At 53.7% G+C, this 20,378-nt stretch overlaps 1 protein-coding gene across 2 annotated transcripts; it reads right to left on the reverse strand.

Annotated features, from left to right (window-relative positions):
- Positions 1-2,133: 2,133 nt before the first annotated feature.
- On the reverse strand, positions 2,134-19,133 carry DPY19L1 (dpy-19 like C-mannosyltransferase 1). Of its 2 annotated transcripts, none has more exons than XM_078874587.1 (24): positions 18,926-19,133; positions 18,263-18,287; positions 17,668-17,755; positions 16,621-16,758; positions 16,155-16,275; positions 14,574-14,667; positions 13,960-14,017; positions 13,760-13,851; positions 13,476-13,575; positions 13,262-13,339; positions 13,056-13,142; positions 12,795-12,854; positions 12,202-12,282; positions 11,819-11,920; positions 10,877-10,948; positions 10,540-10,583; positions 10,011-10,044; positions 9,312-9,376; positions 8,487-8,517; positions 8,069-8,188; positions 7,713-7,887; positions 7,133-7,232; positions 6,358-6,483; positions 2,134-5,139 (listed from the first exon to the last, which is right to left on the reverse strand). In XM_078874587.1, the coding sequence occupies exons 1-24, from the start codon at positions 19,110-19,112 to the stop codon at positions 4,959-4,961; spliced, it is 2,259 nt and encodes a 752-aa protein (XP_078730713.1). In that variant the 5' UTR covers positions 19,113-19,133; the 3' UTR covers positions 2,134-4,958. The 2 variants fall into 2 exon arrangements, with proteins under 2 accessions (XP_078730713.1, XP_078730626.1); XM_078874500.1 differs by having other exon boundaries at positions 10,011-10,047.
- Between the last annotated feature and the right edge of the window lie 1,245 nt (positions 19,134-20,378).

Below are 20,378 nucleotides of genomic sequence, written 5' to 3' on the forward strand. Positions count from 1 at the left end.
GCTCACTCACTCATTCGCTCATTCACTCACTCCACTCATTCACCCGCTCACTCACTCGCCTCACTCACCTGCTCCACTCGCTCACTCGCTCCACTCACTCACCCGCTCACTCACTCACCCGCTCACTCACCCACCCACTCACGCACCCACCCGCCCACTCACCCGCTCACTCACCCGCTAACTCACTCCACTCGCTCACTCGCTCCACTCACCCGCTCACTCGCTCCACTCACCCGCTCACTCACTCACCCACCCATCCACTCACCCACCCACCCACTCGTATTCCCTGCCACACGTGCACTCGACGTTTATTTTGACACGTTTTGTCGACACAGATCTCTGAGTGTGCAGATCTCTGTGGTGTGCAGATCTCTGTGGTGTGCAGATCTCTGTGGTGTGCAGATCTCTAATACACAGATCGCTAGTACACAGTGCATGCGTCTGCTGCTATTTCAGAATCGGAATCTTTATATTTTGTACTGGAGGAATCCGATGAGCTAGAAAGATATTTTCACAGCTGTCCAGCACCGCAACGGCATTTTCTTTCTCTCGTGTGCCAATTGGTCGACCCTCTTCAGCCCACGGCCGCCTCTCCGAGACCTCCGTGCCGAGCGCTCCGTCGTCTCGGCCATCGCACTCCTGGCTCCGCTCTGACCACCGAAAACTCCCTCCCGACAACTCCCTTCGTCTCACGATCCCCTGGATTGTCCTGCCCCACAATACTTCATGCAGGGCCTCATGATACTCACAATATTTTGTCTCTATCATTTGAAACCTCAGACCTCCCGTCAACGCCGTACCGCCCTCTCACGCGGTCGCACCGCAGATGCCCGACTAAGCCACACGGTCTTCTCCCATCGCGAGATTTTGGCCGATGTAGATGCAGAGTAACGACTGCAATGTCACATTCAGGTTGTCGAGTCGGATCACCTCCGTCGGGAGCGGCGGAGTCATCGCTGCGATGTCTCCTTCGTATTTGTGGGTCGGGCATTGCGTCGTTATTTGTCGTTACGGGCTGTTCTGGATGACCGCAGTCGACACACTGCTGCTCGAGGGTTTTTTTTCCCATCTCTGCATCAGATATCCGCATCTCCTGCCATGGTGTGTACAGATGCGATTTACGGTGGACCATGAGCTTCGTGGAAGATGGAAACCAGGGGTCTTCTGCGTTGGGTCTTCTTGTAACGCAGTCGCACTTAGCTGCCGTACCAAGCCACCCTTTGTCGATGTTGTGGGTTTACTCTCCAACACACCGGTGTGCTGAACTTGTAGCGAATTGGCATATTGTTTACATGACAAACAAACCTCGATGCTGGGCAAGCCGTGGCCAACAGCCCCGCCTGCCGGTGGCGCTGCGAGCCGCTTGCCATGCGGGGAAACTCGCACCGACTCGACACGACCTCCACACGAGTTGGCCCACTTCGCTCCGAGCGACGTTCCGTTCGCTAAAGAGAGCAGAGCTCCAGGAGTGGAGTCGGCTCCTCCTGCAGCGGTACAGCAACGTGCAGTAAAGGCCTGGTGCAGGCTGTGGCAGATAACATTCTATCCAAGGGCCATTGCCCGAATCGTCGGCCCGCGTTGTATTTTCCCATGACACTGCGGTGCCAATGATGCACGTGGTGGTCACGATTGAAGAAGACGACGTTGTTATTGTTGATGATGGAAATGCAAAGGTCACTCCGTGGCTGCAAGGCGGGTCACGTGAACCCATCCCATGCAACACAGGAATCGCCAAAACACCGATTGTGAACGCGCGTTTAGCGAAGTGAATACTCGATGTGACCGCAGTGCTCTCTCACGGGCAGCACCACCCACCGACGACACTCAGCAGGAACCATCGCAGCCAAGGGTCTCAAGTGTTTAAAAAGAAACCGCGTTTACTGATCCACACTCGTGTCATCGGCAGTTGAAATCAAACGTGGCTAACTCTACGCTAGGGCTGAACGATTTGGGGAAAATATCTAATTGCGATTTTTCTGACAGATGTTGCGATTTGATTTGCGTTTAATTTTGTTTAAAGTCAAGCTTCAGTTCAATATTCACTGTGTAATAGATTTACATGTGATGGAGCATTACCACGTGATACCATCAAAATATGAACTGCTCAAGATATTCCAATGCAAGAATGAGAACAAAATATATGAATTGCTTCCAACATGTATTTATTAAAATGTTTTAATTGAAATAGAACAATCAAACAGAACAGTTGTTAAGTTAAATAAATAAAGTTATAAAAATCAATAAAACAATTCCAATAAGTAATGGGAGAATAGGGTTTTCCCCTTTTTTTCTGGCAACAAAACAGGTGTTAAGTTGATAAAACACCAAACCGAAACCTTTTTATAAAGAATCATGTCTGCATTAACCACAATGCTTGTGGTCAGAATGCAAACAAAAAACACCGATAATATATGCATTGTTCTTGAAACCGATTGGTCCACACCAGAGACAGCTTTCTTTTGAGCCTCGTCTCAAACGGTGTGAGACCAGAGGGGAACAACCGAGTCTTGTATTTTGGTACTGGCAAAGGTCCCGTGAGGTAGAAATAATAGGACTTTTCAAATCGCAAAAAATCGCAGCCTTTGCAATTTGCTAATCGCATTGTTTAAAAATTACGATAATGCGATATGAAATCGATTAATCGTTCAGCCCCGCTCAAAACCTTGTATTTAAAATAAAAATTGGAATCGCGACAGCTACATCGAGACGGCTACATCGAGACGCAACGTAACACTGCATGACAAACAAAATCACAGCAATTCTAGCGTCGGTCGCCTCGCACGCGATCGTTGTGGTGGCCGCTCCTGCTGCTGCTCCTGCTGCTGCTGCACCTGCTGCTGCTGCACCTGCTGCTGCTGCCGCGGTGTCCCCGTTACTCGGAGCTCGCTCCCAAAGCCCCCTTTGGCTCGCGGGCGGCGTGCAGCATGCGGGGGCCAGGCGCAGTGGGCGGCTCCCCCGGCTTCACAACTCGCCTCGTTCATTAAACACTCTCGACACTTGGTGACTTAATCACCCCATTGGGATCACACAGCAACAGCAGCAGCAGCAGAAATCCTCACGCACCCCGCACCCCCCCACGACTGCAAAATAATTGGCAAGACACTCCTGAAAAAGGCTCATGAGACTCAGGATTTCCTAGGTAAACAACCGTAATAATTATATTCATAATCTCTAGAAAACACGGACAATGGAAATGCATAAAAAATCTTGGGCCCGTTGCGAACACTGCCATTTCGCAAACTTTCCACCAAACATTAGCAGAACCTCTTTGCTGCCAACAACAACGTCCACGCCTCCTCCCCTCGGACCAAGCGCACGAGTTGCCGGATCAGGGACTCGCCACCACCACCGCCGTCTGCGTGGTGGAATAAAAGTGTCATTTCCCCAAGGAGCGTCCGCAGTCACGAGCACGGGGCGGAGGAGGCCGGCGGCCGCGTCCCGGGCGTCGTCCAGGCTGGGCAGAGGCCGAGGCGGCGCTGTCCGGCGTTCCCTGGGACACCCACAACACGCGCCGCCGTGTCTTGGCAGCCGGCTTCACTTGAACAAAGTTCAACATTTATACAGCGCACACATCCCACCCACCCACCTCCTCCACCTCTTTATATTTGCTCAAGTTCCTTGGCGACGAACAACACTGCACGTCCCCATTCGACAGCCCACGCTGCTTGGCCCGATCGACTCTCGCGTGGCTGCCTGGACAACCACGAGAGAGCCTCATCGTCCCCAGAGCGCACGGAACATTATTGCTGCTGCTGCTGCCTGCTGGGGTGGGTGGGCGGGAGGGAGATGGGAACAGGGCCAAAGCCCAGAAAAGTGATTTGTACTTAAAAACTTTCCCCCCTTTTATCAGTCTGGAAACAGACAGAGCAATGACAATGGGCATCTGTCAAAGTCAACCGTGCACTGGAGAGGGGGCACAGCGCAGTGGAAACTATTTCGGCGCCACGCTGCCAAACGTGGCGTCAAACACAGCCCCCCCCCCCCCCCGTGCATCACAGTGGTGGCAGCGCTCACCGACGTCAGCGGGGCAAAGCCGCGGGTCAGCTCTGTGGCAGGGGGCTGGCGTGGGACGGGTCGCGACCCCCTCGTGGACATGGTCGCGAGACCAGGCCGCTACGCTCCCGCCAGGAAACTTCTCTGAGAGGCGTCCAGGCAGCTCGCGCGTAACGACGATGCACGTTGACGCCCGCCGTTGATGTACGCACGTTGAACTTCTTTCGCGCCGTACGTAGCAACCAACCGTGCTAATTGGAGGTGCGGGGGAAGTGCAACGAAGTTGTAAAGACAGAGCTCGCGACATCACTCGGTTCTCTGTGCACAGTAGCGACGGTGGCGCTGGGAAAATGGTACCAACTTTTTGTTTTGCATCCTTCATAATCACATGGGGACGAGGGGGGGGACGGGGGGGTTGAGATGGGGAACGCACGGCGCTGCTCTGCGGTGGCCGCCGCTCGATTCGCCACCGAGCAGCGTCAGCACCCGGACTCCGCCTTCACCAACCCACGCTGACCAGCAGAGTGAAGTATGGTCACTTGCTCGCCGCCATGATGGACACGCTGGAAGGGGGGGAGGGGGGCCTTCATCCAGCAGTGGATTATTCTGCGTGTACGGCTGCGAGGAGTCCGTTTACATCGTTGTGCGCGTGTGCAGGGGGTGCCATGTTACACGCGTGTGGATTCACGTGTAACGTGTGTTGTGACTGCCGCGTGGTGTGGGCCGCGCGCGGTGCGGGTAGCGTGGTTTGTACTGTAGAAGAGTGCACACGCGGTTTCGTCCACGCCAAGTTTCAAACTGATGTGCAGGTTTTAACTTGGATTGTGCCCCCTCCATCGAAGAACAGTGTTTTGTTTCTTGGCAGCGCAGCGCTCGGCCCTCTGCCAAAAAGCGAGAGGTCTCGGGGGGGCCAGCGGTCTTCTCCATCGGCGGACCGACACGCGGCTGCGGTTGGTTTTGTGCCATTAGGTGGACCCCTTCTCCGCCCGAATCTTGGTGCCAACCATCAGCAAAGTATAAACATCATTGCTGAAGACCGGAGAGAAGTGTGGGTATGGGTGGTTGTACAGGTGAGAGCACAGGGGGATTTTCCCTCTGTTTTCGGGGTCGATTAAGTCCCAGATTTCAGGGAGGCTGCAGCCTGGCCTGCGAATCGACACAAAAACAGACAACACGCGTGTGCGTGTCAACGGCAGCGCAAATGCCCCGATCTCGCTCGCCCCACTCGTCGCATTTATACTCGCAATTCACGGTCATCTTGTTATATTTGTCAAGCATAAAATCATAGTTTACGACTGACCCTAAGTAAATAAGGTACACGTGTGACGATGATCATGCTTGTAAAGTTCCAGCGACAGACCACAGTTTTATTCCAGTGTAATTTTTATTCCTCGCTCCCAACCTCAGAACGGAGTCTCTGCTCCTGGCGCAGCACCCCCAGCCGGCACAGCGACAGGACAAACTCTACGCGAACCGGCAGGACACGCAGCGCCCTATTCATAGACTTATTTATTTATTTGAACCCGTTGCCAAAACTGCCACGTCGCACACTTTACACCAAATAACGGCGGAATATTGTTGATGCCAACGCACCCAGGCCTCTGGGCTCGAATTATAACTCGAGTTGCTGGATTAGATAGTCAGCGTAAACATGACGGCGTGAGAATTGGCGTGAGAGACGAGTTTCTAGAGTGCGGGCTGCTCCGTGACAAAAGCAACGACGCCGCCCCCCCCCCCCACGCGCCCCAGCGCTGGCCGGGCTCGGCAGAGACAGACGCCAAAGAGCCGCCTACGGGATCAACGTGTGCCGCCGCAATGGGCAGCTGATAACGCGCGATACGCACTGTACAAATGCCAACTATGTAGGGTTATGGATTGAGAATGTGTGTGTGTGTCTACGAGGTTGCGAGGAGCGGTCGTGTAGCGGTTAGCGCTACGCTGCGTTACAAACCCGGCGACACGAGTTCAATTCCCGCTCACGGCCAACACCAGTGACGATAATACGGGAGGCCCAGGACCGGTTAACTCAGCCTAAAATGAGTACCTGGCACGGTGTGTAAACTTCGCCACTGGGGAGACAAATGCGGCCTGGCGTGGTGCTTCGTGTGCCGTGCCGGCCTTCGTAGGTGCTACTCGCTAACAGCACTTGCCACTACAGTCTGTTAAGTCTACACGGGGGAGCTTTGTCTTTGTGTACGAGGTGTCGTCACGTGTTTGCTAAGCGTCACCAAACACCGTTGGGACGCCCTAGCAAACGAGACGTCCGATCTCAAGGGATTTTCTAGGTGAAGTATTTTCTGAGCAACAACAACAATAGCAACAACGACGATGATGATGACGACGAGGCCCAGGTGAGGCACCTACTTGGTCCGGCGTGTGCACCACGAGTCCTCCAGCACCAGGTAGTCCACGTCCATCTCCTGCAGGATCCCCTTCACCTCCGCCGCGCCCTTGCGGCTGTACACCGAGTAGACTTTCTTCGTGCGCGCTCTGCCCAGGCACGCGCGGTCACCACAGACCATCAACAATGTCGCGAGTCTTGCGGCGAATGCACTTTCCAGGGCCCTATTGTCCACGACAGCTGTTGGCTCCGCAGAAACGCATGTTTTCCTCATCATCTGTAAAGTTTCTGCAGAACCGCATCCTATTTTCTGTGAATTTTTCGCAGGTAAGATGAGTGATGTGGAAAGTTTGCCCGATTATCACCAGGGCTATCCGCGATATTTTGCCACGAGAATTCAAATCACAGGATCCGCCATATCAATCCCCCGCATCACGGTGGACGAGAGGTTCTCCTGTTCCTTCGATAGCAGCGGGCATGACGGTGTTGATTTGACAGCACCGTCCGTTAACGAACCGACTGCAATCAACTTTAAAACACCCGATTGTTAGTTCATCATACCCCCCGGGGTGAATAAAATGGGTACCACCTCGTGAGGGAAGTCGCGAGTGGTTTTCCTATGGATGGGAGTGAGGAATTCCCACCACTGGGTCTGCAGGGCTGTTAATGGCATTTTGAGCACGAAATCACTTTTTTAATTGTCTATCGCGATCAACTTAAATACAACAACAAAAATTACATCCCGGAAAATTACCAAGAAAAACCAAAACAATCGTGGTGCCATGGACGTTACTCCACCTGAGACCGGCGTCTTCGTAATGAGGGTGGTTTACGATCGCCCGGCCTGTGGAGAGTTTGATGCTGGCCATTGTGGGCATGGCGCCGGCGAACACGGCGTCTGTGGAAGTACCACACGCCGGGCGCAGCACAGCAGCAGCAGCACGGCAAGCGGCTCCAGTCACGATTGTTGGGCGGTCGCTCGCACAGACCCATCGCGCGAACCGCGTGGCAGCGCACAGAGCTCGTAGCAACGTCATCTCAAGTGGCTTTGTTCGTTTAATCGGGGTGGCATGATGTGGTCCCGAGCGCGAGACACAAGTGGATCCCTGTAATTTCACGATCGTGGCCACGTCGCGCGTTGAAACCACTGACCCCACGGGATGGTTAAAATGGTCACCGCTTTGCGGCGCGGCAAGGGCGGTCGCGTTAACTGGCCCTTCCCACGGCAATGTACAATTTCCATCAACGCCTCGTGCCGCCGCTGGCAACGAGAACCTGCCCCCGCTGACCAGATCGAGAAGGGAGACCCACCGACGCGTACGAGGCATCGCGGCCGACAGGTGGAGAAGCGCGCCGGAGGTTGTTTGACTGCGCTCACCTTCCGGCGTGTGGGACTTGATCCACGTGACGAGGTCCTCCTGCTCCACGTTACTGAACTCGCCCACGTTGGCCCACTGCGCGTGGATGTTGCTCGTTCCCTGTACGCTCATGAGGGCCACCGTGACGAGCGCCAGCGCGTGCACCAGCCACTTGCGACGGGGCTCCCCCAGCGTCTGCCGCAACGGGGAACACCGCACGCGCCGTCCCGGTTATGGGACGGCACGCGGGACGGCACTACAAACGCGGCGGCGAGCCGAGATGCGCGTCCGAACCGATTGCACGTACGGGAAAATTTGTCGCGTGCACGCGCAGACATGGTTCGCGACGCGTGCTGGTGACTCGGCCGTCAGTTACCTTCTTCGAGCAGAGCAGGGAGGCCATGAGGCACAGGTGGGGCGTGAGGAAGAGCTTCAGCCTCATGATGAGCACGGCCATGACGGTGAAGACGATCAGCATGAGCGCGTGGAACACCAGCTGCACAAAACCACGCAGCACGCACGCTGTCAGCAGCTACGCGCATGCACGCACGCTGTCAGCAGCTACGCGCACGCACGGTGTCAGCGGCTACGCGCACGCACGCTGTCAGCGGCTACCCGCACGCACGCACGCACGGTAGGGCAAGCGGCGCTCCTAGGCCCCGGCGGTCTGACCACGCAGCTCGCAGTGACGCACAAACATCCTGATGGTTCCAGCTGCCTCTTGCTCACCCACCTGCTCGTTTACCATTCACACGACGCGACGTTCGGTTTGCTGTGAAGAGACGACGACTCACCTCGGCATGATGCGACTTTGAATCGGCCGGCCTGTGGAACAAGAAGACGCGTGGGCACTGCGGTCACACGGCGAACTGCGACACGATTCACAGCACCGTGCGGTAAACGGCCGATTTGAACCGTGCAAAATTTGTTTTAAAATTGTGTTCATTACATAAAACCAGGCGGTTTTTCCAGTGGAGATTTTCATTTTTCCTCATCATTTGTAAAATTACTTATTTTTCAAATGTTTACCATCAACCAATCACGAAGAATGTTAACTTGCACAATGTTAGTAACAAACACACAACGGTTTGACACAAATGACTGCTAATCCCACAATTAGCATAGGCTGGTGCAACGGACGCACGATTGCCGATGACGCACACAGACACTCGTGCCGGCTGCGGCTCACACTCACTCACTCACTCTCACATTCAAAAGACAAAGAACCCCCGTATAGCCTTTAACAGACTGTAGGGGCAAGTGCTGTTAGCGAGCACCTATGAAGGCCGGCACGGCACACGAGGGGGTGGGTGACCAGCACAACGCCCGGCCGCCTTTGTCTCCCCAGTCGCAAAGTTTACACACGGCGCCAGGTACTCATTTGAGGCTGAGTCGACCTTGGGGAGGCCAAGGACCGGTTCAGGTAATCGTCACTGGCGGTGTTGGCTGTAAGTGGCAATCGAACTCAGGTCGCCGGGTTCCTAGCGCAGCGTAGCACTAACTGCTACACTACAGCTCACACTCACTCTTACTCACTCTCAGTGGCTCACACTCGGTCACTCACGTCTCACTCTCACTCACTCACTCACACTCACTCACTCACACTCACTCACACTCACTCAGGTTCTGCAGCAGCTCCCTTGAGTACCGTGGCGTGATGAGGGCTCAGCCTTTCCTTATTCATCTACATAATAATAAACAATACGTTAAAACATTGCAATTCGGTTGTATTACTACGCTCGTTTACCCAGCAAAGCCTCACCGTGTCTCACGAGGGAGGGTCCTGCCAAGTTTTCGCAGTAGGGGGTGATCATTACCATGAATATTGCATGAGACATCCACTCCACAACTGTACTTGTGTAACACATGCAAATTCCTTATTTCATTTGCCCAGAGTCCGAAAACTTTTTCAGGAGGGTCCTGCATCGGGATGTTTGGCCAATGCCAGTTACAGTGTGGGTGTTTACAGACCAGAGAACCAGCAGGAAACCTCAACAGAACAGGGCGAGAGAATACAAACTCCGCACGGGAAGGAGCTCGCTCTCATGTAAGATATGCACAGGATGATCACACCACAGTCTCTCTGCATTTACCGTAGCGTACTATTACCCAGCAGGACGAGACAATGAAAGTTTAACAGCACGGTTTGAAAGTCACAAGAGAATGATTTTACAGTGGGCCGAGTATCACTTCTGAAGGAGAAACAGAAAAATCGATTCCGTGCCGAGCACCACCACTGAATTCCCTCCGGAAGGAAACAGCGCAGGGTTCGTGTATTCGTGTACGAGATGTAACCATCACGGTCGTCACGCCCTCACCTGGGAAGAAGAAGCAAGCCCTCTGTCGGGGACTCTGCTTTCAAACGGCACAAGGAGAGGATTTCGTAAACTCTCTTGACACAAGGCACAAATCACCGCGTGCGTATTCCGGGATGCTTCTGTACAACATAATTAATGTAATTATTATATGAATAGGTTTTACCCTTTCTGGCGATAACACAGGTGTTAAGGTGTTAAAACACCAAACAGAAACCTTTTGCAAGGAATCGTGTCTGTATCAACCACACGTACCTGTGTTCGCCTTTTGGCGTCCTCTGTTTGAGACTAGGCTGTAAAGAAAGTTGCCTCTGGTGTGGACCACTCAGTTTCAAAGACGACGCATCGTAGACTACCAGAGCACGCTTTTGGTTTGCATGTTCTCCACAAGCACGTGTGGTTCATGCAGTGACATGATTCCTTGCAAAAGGTGTCTGGTGTTTAAACATCTTAACACCTGTTGTATTTCCAGAAAGGGTAAAACCTATTCTTATATTTGATACGTAACTATTATTATGATGATTTGACTTACGGAGAATGAGCGCTCCTCAACAGCGCAAGTTTGTCCTTGATTGCCTGCAACAGACAGAGTACGCGGCTCGCTGGCAGTCCGTTTGTATGCATGTTTGTAAGTATGTACGTTTGTATGTGTTTGAATGTATGTATGTTTGTATGTATGTATTTTTGTATGTATGTTTGTATGTATGTCTGTATGTATATTTGTATGTATGTTTGTATGTATGTTTCGTTCGCACCGCACGTAGCCAACCGTGCTAATCGGCCGCACGAAACCGCAGCCGGGGACGGCGACAGCGTACGGTGCGCTTAACGTCGCGCTGTGCGGTGCGGGCGCCCCCCCCGCCCCTGACCTTGTAGACGATGATGGCGAACACGACGAGGACGACGGGCAGCAGCAGCGTGGCCGTGTACTTGTGCACCGTCTGAAGTAGACAAATAGAGGGCGCGCAGCGAGAGTGAGGAGGCGATCTCCGTGGCGCGAGCTCACGACGGCGGGGCCTTCGTTCCCCCCTTCCATTCAGGCTCGTGAACGCAGCTTCGCTCGGCTGCTGTTGCCACGACGACCCCCCCTCGTACCCGGGAGGCGTCGGACTCCGGCGTGAAAATAAAACACGCGAGAGCTTCGTCAAATTTGCTCTGTGCTGCCGTCGTCGCATTCAGAGATTGTGGGCGGCCCTCGTTTTTAATTGGTTCTTCTCTGAAGTCTGGCCGTGACCGCCGCGTTTTAAATGAAACCCTGGAGCGTGCATTCACAGGCGCATTCGCTCGCAGCAGCACTGCGGACAACCAGGCGCTGGGATCGGCATCCACTCTCTCCGCCTTCAGTTTAACACGAAGGATTTCACGACCAACGTTATCCACAAGAGGTTTTGGGGTTAGATCGCGTAAATATAAATGCGTCGTTAAAGCCGCCACCGCCCGACACAGCCAATTAGTAAGCTGTTACGTAAACAAAACACGCCAATTAGTTACTGGTTCAGCACACCGGTGTGTTGGAGAGGAAACCCACTACAACATTTACAATTAGAGTACGACGTTTCGCCAGTCATTACAACTAGCATCATCAGGCGACAGCCAGAGTTCGGGAGAAATCCTCCTCCTTCGCCAACCCGCTGTGACGAGCAGGGTGAAGTACTGTCGAGTAACAACCTCCTGCAAATCAGGCCCCACATCTAGCAGTGGATTGACAAGGCTGCGGCGTGGTGTACGTTTCGGCAAAAGCTGCGACTGCTCGATCGCTGTAGTCTGCCTGTGGGTGTCTCAGGAAGCACGGCGCTTCGGAGGGGAGTCACCTGATATTCCATGAAGTCGAATTCGGGAGCGCAGGTGTACATCTGTGTGTCGAAATCCTTGTAGCCCGTCAGCTTGGACTTCAAGATGTTGAAAATGTGGGCCTATGGAGATGTCACCAAACAGAAATCAGCGTTGGCACCTTCACGCATGTCTCTGTAACGTGAGAGTTGAGTGCAGATTGAACGTCTCTGTAGCGTGAGAGTTGAGTGCAGAGTCAACGTCTCTGTAGCGTGAGAGTTGAGTGCAGAGTCAACGTCTCTGTAACGTGAGAGTTGAGTGCAGAGTCAACGTCTCTGTAACGTGAGAGTTGAGTGCAGAGTCAACGTCTCTGTAACGTGAGAGTTGAGTGTAGAGTCAACGTCTCTGTAGCGTTAGAGCTCACGTCGTCGGCCACTCCCAGCAGGCGGCTCCAGGCCGTCTTTATGACGAAGGTGACTGCGAGCCACATGCCCGCTTGTGCCACCTGCGGTGTTTGCGAGCACGTGGGCACAAGCACGCATTAGCTCGCTTGGCCAAGACTAGATATATATATCTAGTCTTGGCCTAGATATATACACACACGTTCGTTTAAATATAGATTTGTTTGGCGAGTTGCTTGCGGGAGTGCAAAGTGTGCGTATTCCCACATCTTAAAAGATGTCTCGCACAGCGTTGAAGAGTATGCCAAATGCCCTTTAGAGGGGGGCCCTTTAGAGCTCCCTCTAAGAGACCCTTTCTGCCAGCAGTGGCACTAGCAAGTCATTGCAGGCCTGCGCCTTGATTACTCGTTGTACGGTTTGGCAGTGAAAACTAATGTTTTTAATGAAAGAGGATATCTGCTCTATACGATAAATCATGAGAATGCAACGGGCAAATTGACTTGGAAGGATATTAAAGAGGAATGGATAATGAATGTGTGTGGATTATTTGCGTTTGTCGGTGGCTACAATCTGCACGATGCCGGCTTTACTGAGGGAGTGTAAAACACCAACTCACCCATCTCAACAGGTCAACCCGGGAAATCCTATTCAGCCACGAATGCAGACTGACGACCACCTACCAGCAAAACAAAACACGTGGTTCCAAAACGTGCTTAACGGTATTTTTAAGGCACAACTAGAAATCTAGAAAACAAAAATAAATATCAATGTAAATGTCTCAACACAGAGAGAGCACAATGGCCCAAAACGCGTGAATGGATCGTAATTTGGAGGATGCAGAGGGGTTGGTGTTGCGCAGCGGATGCCGGTGGCGGACCCAGATGGCGACGAGGGAGGCGGCGTAGAAGGAGCTGAGCAGCATCTCGTTCCCGAACATGAGGGTGCAGGACACGACGAGGCACAGCTGTCGAGAGACGCGGAGCGCGGCGTCACTTTCCTGAGGGCCCCCCCCCACATCAGACAGACCCCGCGGCGCCGCGCGCTTCGAACAAAACGGGCGATCGTTCCAATTCGCGCGCTCACCACGTTCAGGAGAACAAACTTCTTCATTTTCTCGGCATCGATGTAGCCCAAGATGTAGACCGCGAAAAGGCACGCGACCTGAAACGACGAACGCGCATGGTCAGCGACGCGATAACGACGCCGCTTCCGAGGCCACGCGCGCAACCGACTGCCGGTTCGCCGTTTGAAGAACGAGACTCGACATCGGTGTGGGCGGCGAGCGAGCGAGCGGCACCTGCGTGAGCAGGACGAACTGTGCAAACTGCCAGCACAGCACGAAGCAAACGGTGGCGCCAGCGAGCACGCCCAGGGTCAACTTTTCCACCTGTGGCTTCCTGCACGCAACACACGACGGACGGACAGGCAGAGGCGCACACGGAACTTGCAGCGTAAGTTTATCATAGCGCCCGTTAAACTGATCCACAGCGGGCTGTACCACGATGTTTAATTTTCCCAGAAAACTTGTTTACCCCAAAGTGAGCCACGAAACCGCAAAGAAGAATGAGGATGGCCACTGACCGGAGAACTCTGGTAACCAGCAGCATCTGCAGCACCAGGAATGGGTAGGAAAAGCTCTCCCGGAGTGGTGGGGTCCACATGACTCGCGTTGCCTGGGGCAGCACAAAGACCAATCAGCAAAAAGCGCCGTGGCGCAGTGCCATCGAGACTCTGAAGGTTTCCCCGTTTCGCTTTCTGGTGCTCGAGCAGGTGAACCTCACCTCGCTGTGGTTGAAGAAGAAGGACAGGACGGCCACGAGGCCTCCAGCGACGCTCCCACTGCAGCAAAACAACAACACGCAATGTTCGCTATGCACTTGTAAAATTGCTATGTCCACGCGACAACATCTAAAGTGCTTAATTTACTTCGTGTAACTTTACACGGGCTAAACTTGCACGGGCATTGCGAGGAAGTTCTAATATTCACGCATTGGCATCCGGCACTACTGATTCAAGGATGTGTTGCCAAGGCCAATAAATCAGTAACGCATTTAGAAACGAACTTAAGCGCCAGCTGGAGTTGGATAAAAGCGTTTCCAGTTGTCAGTGGTAACTACCTCCTTGGGAGACATTTATCCAACACATAAGCGTTGCCACAGAACCTGTGGTCTGGCCAAAATTGAGAGATTTTACTTTACACAGTCAAGCATACAGCAAAATGACCCTTGTGTTTTACATTCGTGAGCTGTTGTCAAATGTGTTTTGTTTGAATGTTAAATGTAACGATTCATCACTGCAACTTAATAAGTTGAGCATGTCCGGAATTCTGCTTTCAACGAACTCGCGGGATCCCCACAGAGCAGAAAGAGGTGTGGCGACGCATGGGTGGCTTTACCTGAGGTATGTCCCATAGAGGAAGAACACGGACATCATCAGGCCATTCAGGAAGAAAACCATGTTGACGTAGAAGTACGAGATGTCTCCCATTCCTGGACAGACACAGAGAGGAACAGCCACGGTTTTCCAGCAAGCACATGCGAGTGTAATTTCATACACGAGCGTGTGCCATGTCTGTTATGAAATAAAACATAGGATTTATTGGTTAAACGCTACAGTTGCAAGAATTTAACCATCGGCTTTCATTAATGTGCCGGGAATAAAAAGATGATGATTAATAAACAAGAATCTGCGAGAGAGGGAATGCCGCTCGCGACATGACCACACGACCCTTGTGAGGGCTGTACCAAGATAAATCATCAGTCAACACACGCTGCCACGGCCTCCTCCAGATTCACAGATCCGTCTCTCCACCTACAACAATTACGAGCATCCCATCGGCCTTCTGAACATGATTATCACGGCGTTCTTAACGTGATTATCATTTCAGCAATATCGGTTTCGACATTCAGTATCTCATCAGCAGTCAGGCTCGCTTAAAGCATAGCTGGTGAACCGCCCAACGCCTGTATGTAAATACGTTGAGATTCTTTCGCACCGTACGTAGCCAACTTTGCTCATAAGAGGTGCGATGTAAGGAAAATAACCTAAACACAGAACGTAGTTTATAGGCAGGGACCATTTCTGTTAGATAGAGGTCCTAGTTCAAGGCCAACATTTACAATACACAACACATAAAAAAATCGTTAAGTGTTATTGTTAAGCATATGAGTATCAAACACATTCCTGCGGAGGGAGCTGGTAGGAACGTTAGGTTGCTCGGTCAATGGCTAGAGTCAACGGCAGCGTGGTGTATTCCGCAAATATGCCCGACTGAGGGCGGGCACAAGCCGGCGTGAGTAGGTTAAACTTTGAGTTTTATAAGGGCACCACGGGGTGACCAGCCCCTCCCCACCCAGCCCCACCCAGCTGCTGCCCACCCTCCCCACACAGCCCCTCCCCCACCCTCCCCATCCAGCCCCTCCCCACCCAGCCCCTCTCAACCCTCCCCACCCAGCCCTCCCCTCCCCACCCAGCCCCTCCCTCCCCACTCAGCCCCTCCCTGCACGACGGACGGACACAATAATCCCCTGTGGGCTGGTGTAACCAGGAGGTTCCTACCAGTATAAATAGTGTGCATGCATCTGTAAAGCAAATAGGGTGGTATACTACACCGCCTGACATTGTTTATCAGGGTGGAACCACGTGTCTGCGTTGTGGATATGAATTGGCAAAAACGTCTGCGCTGGGGGTGGGATGCATGAGAGGGATGGGTGGGAGGGGGGCGATTGCCAACACGGCCACTGGAGTGGTCTTCACGGTGACCCAGGGGAAGTCCTAAGAGCAGTTGGAGGGAAGCTGTCAGGGCCCATTTTGGAGGTGGCTGCGTGTTTATTCTGCTGCAACTGTGCCATCTTGCTGCGGGGAGCGTGCGTTGGTAGCGGGGTGCTGTGGGCGGAGGCATCAGCGGTTTTGGCCACGGTGCCGTGATGATGAATCGTGCACAAAGCAATCGTTGTGCCGAGTGGAAGCCGCATACCCTCGCAGCTGGAGATGGCACTTAGCATGTTGCCACGATTCACGGTCCAGCACTGCACAGTCTGGATTCCCAGGCTGTTCGTCACAGCCAGGTACGTCCGGTACATGCCCCCAAGAATTACCTGGTGAAAGCACAATTTTCCTTGTTATTCAAAGTGAATGCTTTATTTGGAACATCTGTAAGAGTTTTTAAGTTGACTTTATTTAACCAGGTGAGAACTCAAGAGACCAGGATGAGTCTTATTTGCAAGAGTGAACCACGTCACCCAAGTGACAAAAGCAAATCAATAAATAAGAATAAATTACAGCAATAGGAGCAAAAGAAATACAACAGAAATCAGGGCTAAAACGACCACGATACTGCAAGTAAAGCTTTAAAAAGGTATTAATAATGTATAGCTTCAAGTCATTCAGAAAGCCATCACACTTTCTCCAGAAAACAGAGAGCAAGGAGGGGATGTTCTCGCCTCTGGGTAGAGGTTGAACCGCTTGAGGGTGTTGATCACTTGCGGGTATTCGGTCAGTCGGTCGCGCATGATCATGTCCAGGCCAGACCAAAATGTGGGCGCCTCTGCAATGGTCTTGTAATAGGAGTAGTACAGGCCCTGCACACGCATGCAGAGAACAGCAGCAACAGGAGTAGCAGCGTACACATCATGCCCTACGCTACAGCCAACCGTACACTAAGCTATCAACACTAATTAGTTATTAAATTATAGCTGTCTTGAGGAAGAGGTAGCACAGTTGTTAGCACAATGTGCTCCTAACCAAGTGACTTGAGTTCAAGTCCCAGCAGCCAGCATCAGTTCTCAGTGATATCTGAACCAATGATTGGAAACACCTTCACCGACCCACACTGAGCAGCATGGTGAAGTATGGTCAAACAACCCCCATGGCCGATCCAGTATGGGGAGCTCTTCAAAATCATAATGCCGCCGATTGCCAAAGGTCAGACATGATTACATTTACTGTTGCTGTATTCATCTTTATTGACATTCCATTTGAAGTCTAAAAGTGTGGTCCACCACAATGCGACCACAGAGTGTGTGATGGAGAGTTTATGATCTACTGGGTATTTAAGCTACACAGCGTTGGCGTGGCGGTCAGCACGACGCTCCGCGAGTCTGCCCGGGCATCGTTGGTAAGTTGCATCTCAACTATGCCTGGACTACACTCATATTCATCAGCACGTGGGAGGAATGTATGACCGGGCATTTGGGTGGTGGTGGCGGTCACATCATGCGCTGCTGTGCCAGTATTATTGGTGCCCGCTAACAAGAGTGGAGTTGACTAAATGTGTGATGTTTTTTGGTGGCCCTGAGACAGTAGTTTAAATTCCACATTTGCATGGCTGGGGTCAGTATGTCCACGAGATGAACGCCATTGATTTCAAGAGCAGAAACACAATCCGTGTGCAGATAATTACATGGCAAATTTACGAAATAACATCAGGGGGGTGATCCTCAGGGTAGCTAGGTGAGCGAGACAGCCAGACCCTGCAGCGAATTCCTCACCATCTCGGTCCGGAAGGTGAGCTCCCGCTCGAGGGTCGACAGGTGGGAGAAATGACGGTCATTCTCAAACAAGCTGCTCAGATGGTACCTGACACCACCACACAGCAGAGGCGACCGTTAGCACCAGAAGCGAAGGGCGGCCACGTCGTTCACGCTGGTTAAGCTACACCACATTTCTGGGAGGCTCATTCAGAACACACGGGGCAAAAAGCGGCAGTCATTCCCTCTCCCCTGCCAGCCACTCCCCTGTCCGCGGGCTTCATGGGTTGCCCCGACTTCAACATCTGCTAAAAACGAGCTTCTTAGCTCATCGAATTCCTCCTGCAGTGCAAGTAAATATTAGTTTTTTTTTAATGTATTTCGGGGTAAGTCAATCTCTCCGGGTGGCTCCGCTCCCCGAGTCGCCCGGCCTTTTGCCCCAGGTCGTGAGCCACGGGTCGTTGAAGGGAAATAAAAGCCCCAATTTGGTGCAACGTTTTGGGGCAAACCGTGAGAGACTTTCTGCAATACCGGGACTGTCGCGGGCCACACAGCATGGCGCCTGGTAGATAACTTTGCAGAAACAACAGGGCGATGAAAAGAGTGCAATACGTACCAGTGCACGAGTCCAAAGGCTCCAGCTGTGGAAAGAGAACACACACAGAGCGGGCTGATTTAGCAGACATCGCCCGCGCCCGACTCGACTCCTTTTGAGCTCCCTGCTAGCGGGACATCTTTCGTCCAACAGCGGCGGGAGCCGAGGCCATTGCGGGGCTGCGCCGTTACCGCGTGGAGGTGGCGGTGGGGTGGCGGTGACCTCTCTGGCGCGCTCACTCCTTGGGCTGCGGCTCCGTCGCTAGCCTCGACCACCGCCACCACCATGGTGGCGGTGTTTCCCACCCGCGCCTCACGCCACGCCAAGCCGGGAGCGGCCTCCTCCACAAGGGGCGCGCTGGGGAGTCGGGATCGCCTCCCCCGGCGGTGCCATCCCAACAGCGGTGAGCAGCATTTTGGGGGGGGCGGTGTTTGTTCACAAGCCAACAAAACCCTGAGCCCGGGGTTTCACCTTCTGGGGCCTCATCGGCAGGGCTCTTTAGACAAAAAGTTCGCCGGATTGCCAGAAGTTTAGGAAGCTCATAAGGGGCGCTCCTCCTCCTCACGACTCAGCCGCGGGGCCGCAACGTAAGCCTCGGTCTGGCCTAGGAGATGCCCCGCGGAGCGAGGGTTGCGGGCGGGTGCGGTGGGGTGAGCGTGGTGGGTGGGGGGGGTGCCAACTCACCCAGCGTCGCGACGAGGGCGAGGCGGCCGTGGCCGGCCAGGCGGCCTCGCTTCGCTCTGGGGCCCCCCGCCTGCTGCTGCTGCGGCTTCCCCTCCTTGGCCGCCATCGCTCGCGCAGCGCCGCGAACTTTGCCGCTTCGCCTCCGGAGCGGCGGAGGAGCCGGCGCGTCGCTGCCGAGCGGCTCCATGGATGAGTGGGGGGTGGTGGGCGAGTGGGGGGTGGGGGGGAGTGGGGGCGAGTGGGTGGGGGGGAGTGGGGGCGAGTGGGTGGGGGTGGGTGGGGGCGAGTGGGGGTGGTAGTGGTTGGGGGGGAGTGGGTGGTGGGGGGCTCCGAGCTCAGCGCGCGGGATGACGTCACCGGCAGGAGCCGCCGATTGCCGGTGACGTCACGGCGTGGCTCCGTGCCAGGCTAGGTGCACTTTCTTGGTTCTTTCGGTAAAGTCACGCAGAAGGGAAGCAACAAAATAATAAAAATAAAACATAATAAAACAATTCTCACGACGTTTCGGCCACAACGCAAGCAGCCGTCCTCAGGCTGCTTGCGTTGTGGCCGAAACGTCGTGAGAATTGTTTTATTACGTTTTATTTTTATTATTTTGTTGCTTCCCTTCTGCGTGACTTTACCGAAAGAACCAAGAAGATGAATCCCTGCAGTCACGAAAGCTTTAAATCGAAATTTAGGTGCACTTTGTGGCCGCGTGGAGTGCGCTCGCAGATTCACCTGTTGCCACCACCACCACCCTCGTTGTCGACTTGCTCGCGTGCTCAGCCCCCCGCCCTTCGTTGTTGACGGCTGCCCCCAACTGCCCAGGGGTCTTCGGCAGCTCCGCTCAGCTCCACATCCCCCACATCCTCGTGTGCGCCACGGCAGCAGCGTGATGCACATCTGCTCAGCAACGTGCGACCACCCGCTCGCAATCCTTGCAGCGCCGCGCGGCTTTCCGAACCTCTGAGCGAAAACCTAATTCTCGAACATGACGGGCTTGCTGCCTTCACATATCCAGAGCAGCTGCGTCAGCCACGGTCTCTGGGGAGCAGAGCAGTCCCAGGAGATACGGATAATCGGGGCGACCGCCCCGGGCCCTGCGCTTTGGGGGGGGGGGGGGGGCACTTGGACGTCATGGTGCTGGTTTAGTTTGAAGGCGTTGGCGGGGCCCGCAGTGGGATCTACCCCACACCCCCTACGGACGGCCCTGCTGGGGAGGTTTGGACCGCGTTCCCCATTGCAGCTGCATGGGACAGTCCTGAACCTCGCCCATTTCCTCTCGGCATCAGGAGGGGAGACGATGCCGTTTCCAACTGCAAGCAAGGATGACAATCTTTGCAACCTTCCATCAGCGAGCCGAGACCAGGCTGCTACTGTGACATCACAGAGCCATATGCAGTTACCGGTGACACAACCCTGGTTTGCACGAAGCCATGCTTTGTACGCCAGAGGGAGTTGGGGGATTCTG

This window comes from Lampetra fluviatilis, chromosome 1 (assembly GCF_964198595.1).
Source record: "Lampetra fluviatilis chromosome 1, kcLamFluv1.1, whole genome shotgun sequence".
NCBI lineage: Eukaryota > Metazoa > Chordata > Hyperoartia > Petromyzontiformes > Petromyzontidae > Lampetra > Lampetra fluviatilis.

Excerpts from the sequence above, each read along its gene's own strand:
- DPY19L1 (XM_078874500.1), bottom strand. The coding sequence starts at position 19,112 with ATGGAGCCGCTCGGCAGCGACGCGCCGGCTCCTCCGCCGCTCCGGAGG. Across the intron at positions 16,276-16,620 it reads GGTTCAACCTCTACCCAGAG|GTAATTCTTGGGGGCATGTA; the intron begins GCGAGAACATCC and ends TGCTTTCACCAG. Across the intron at positions 9,377-10,010 it reads GGCTTGCTTCTTCTTCCCAG|ATGAATAAGGAAAGGCTGAG; the intron begins GTGAGGGCGTGA and ends ATTATTATGTAG.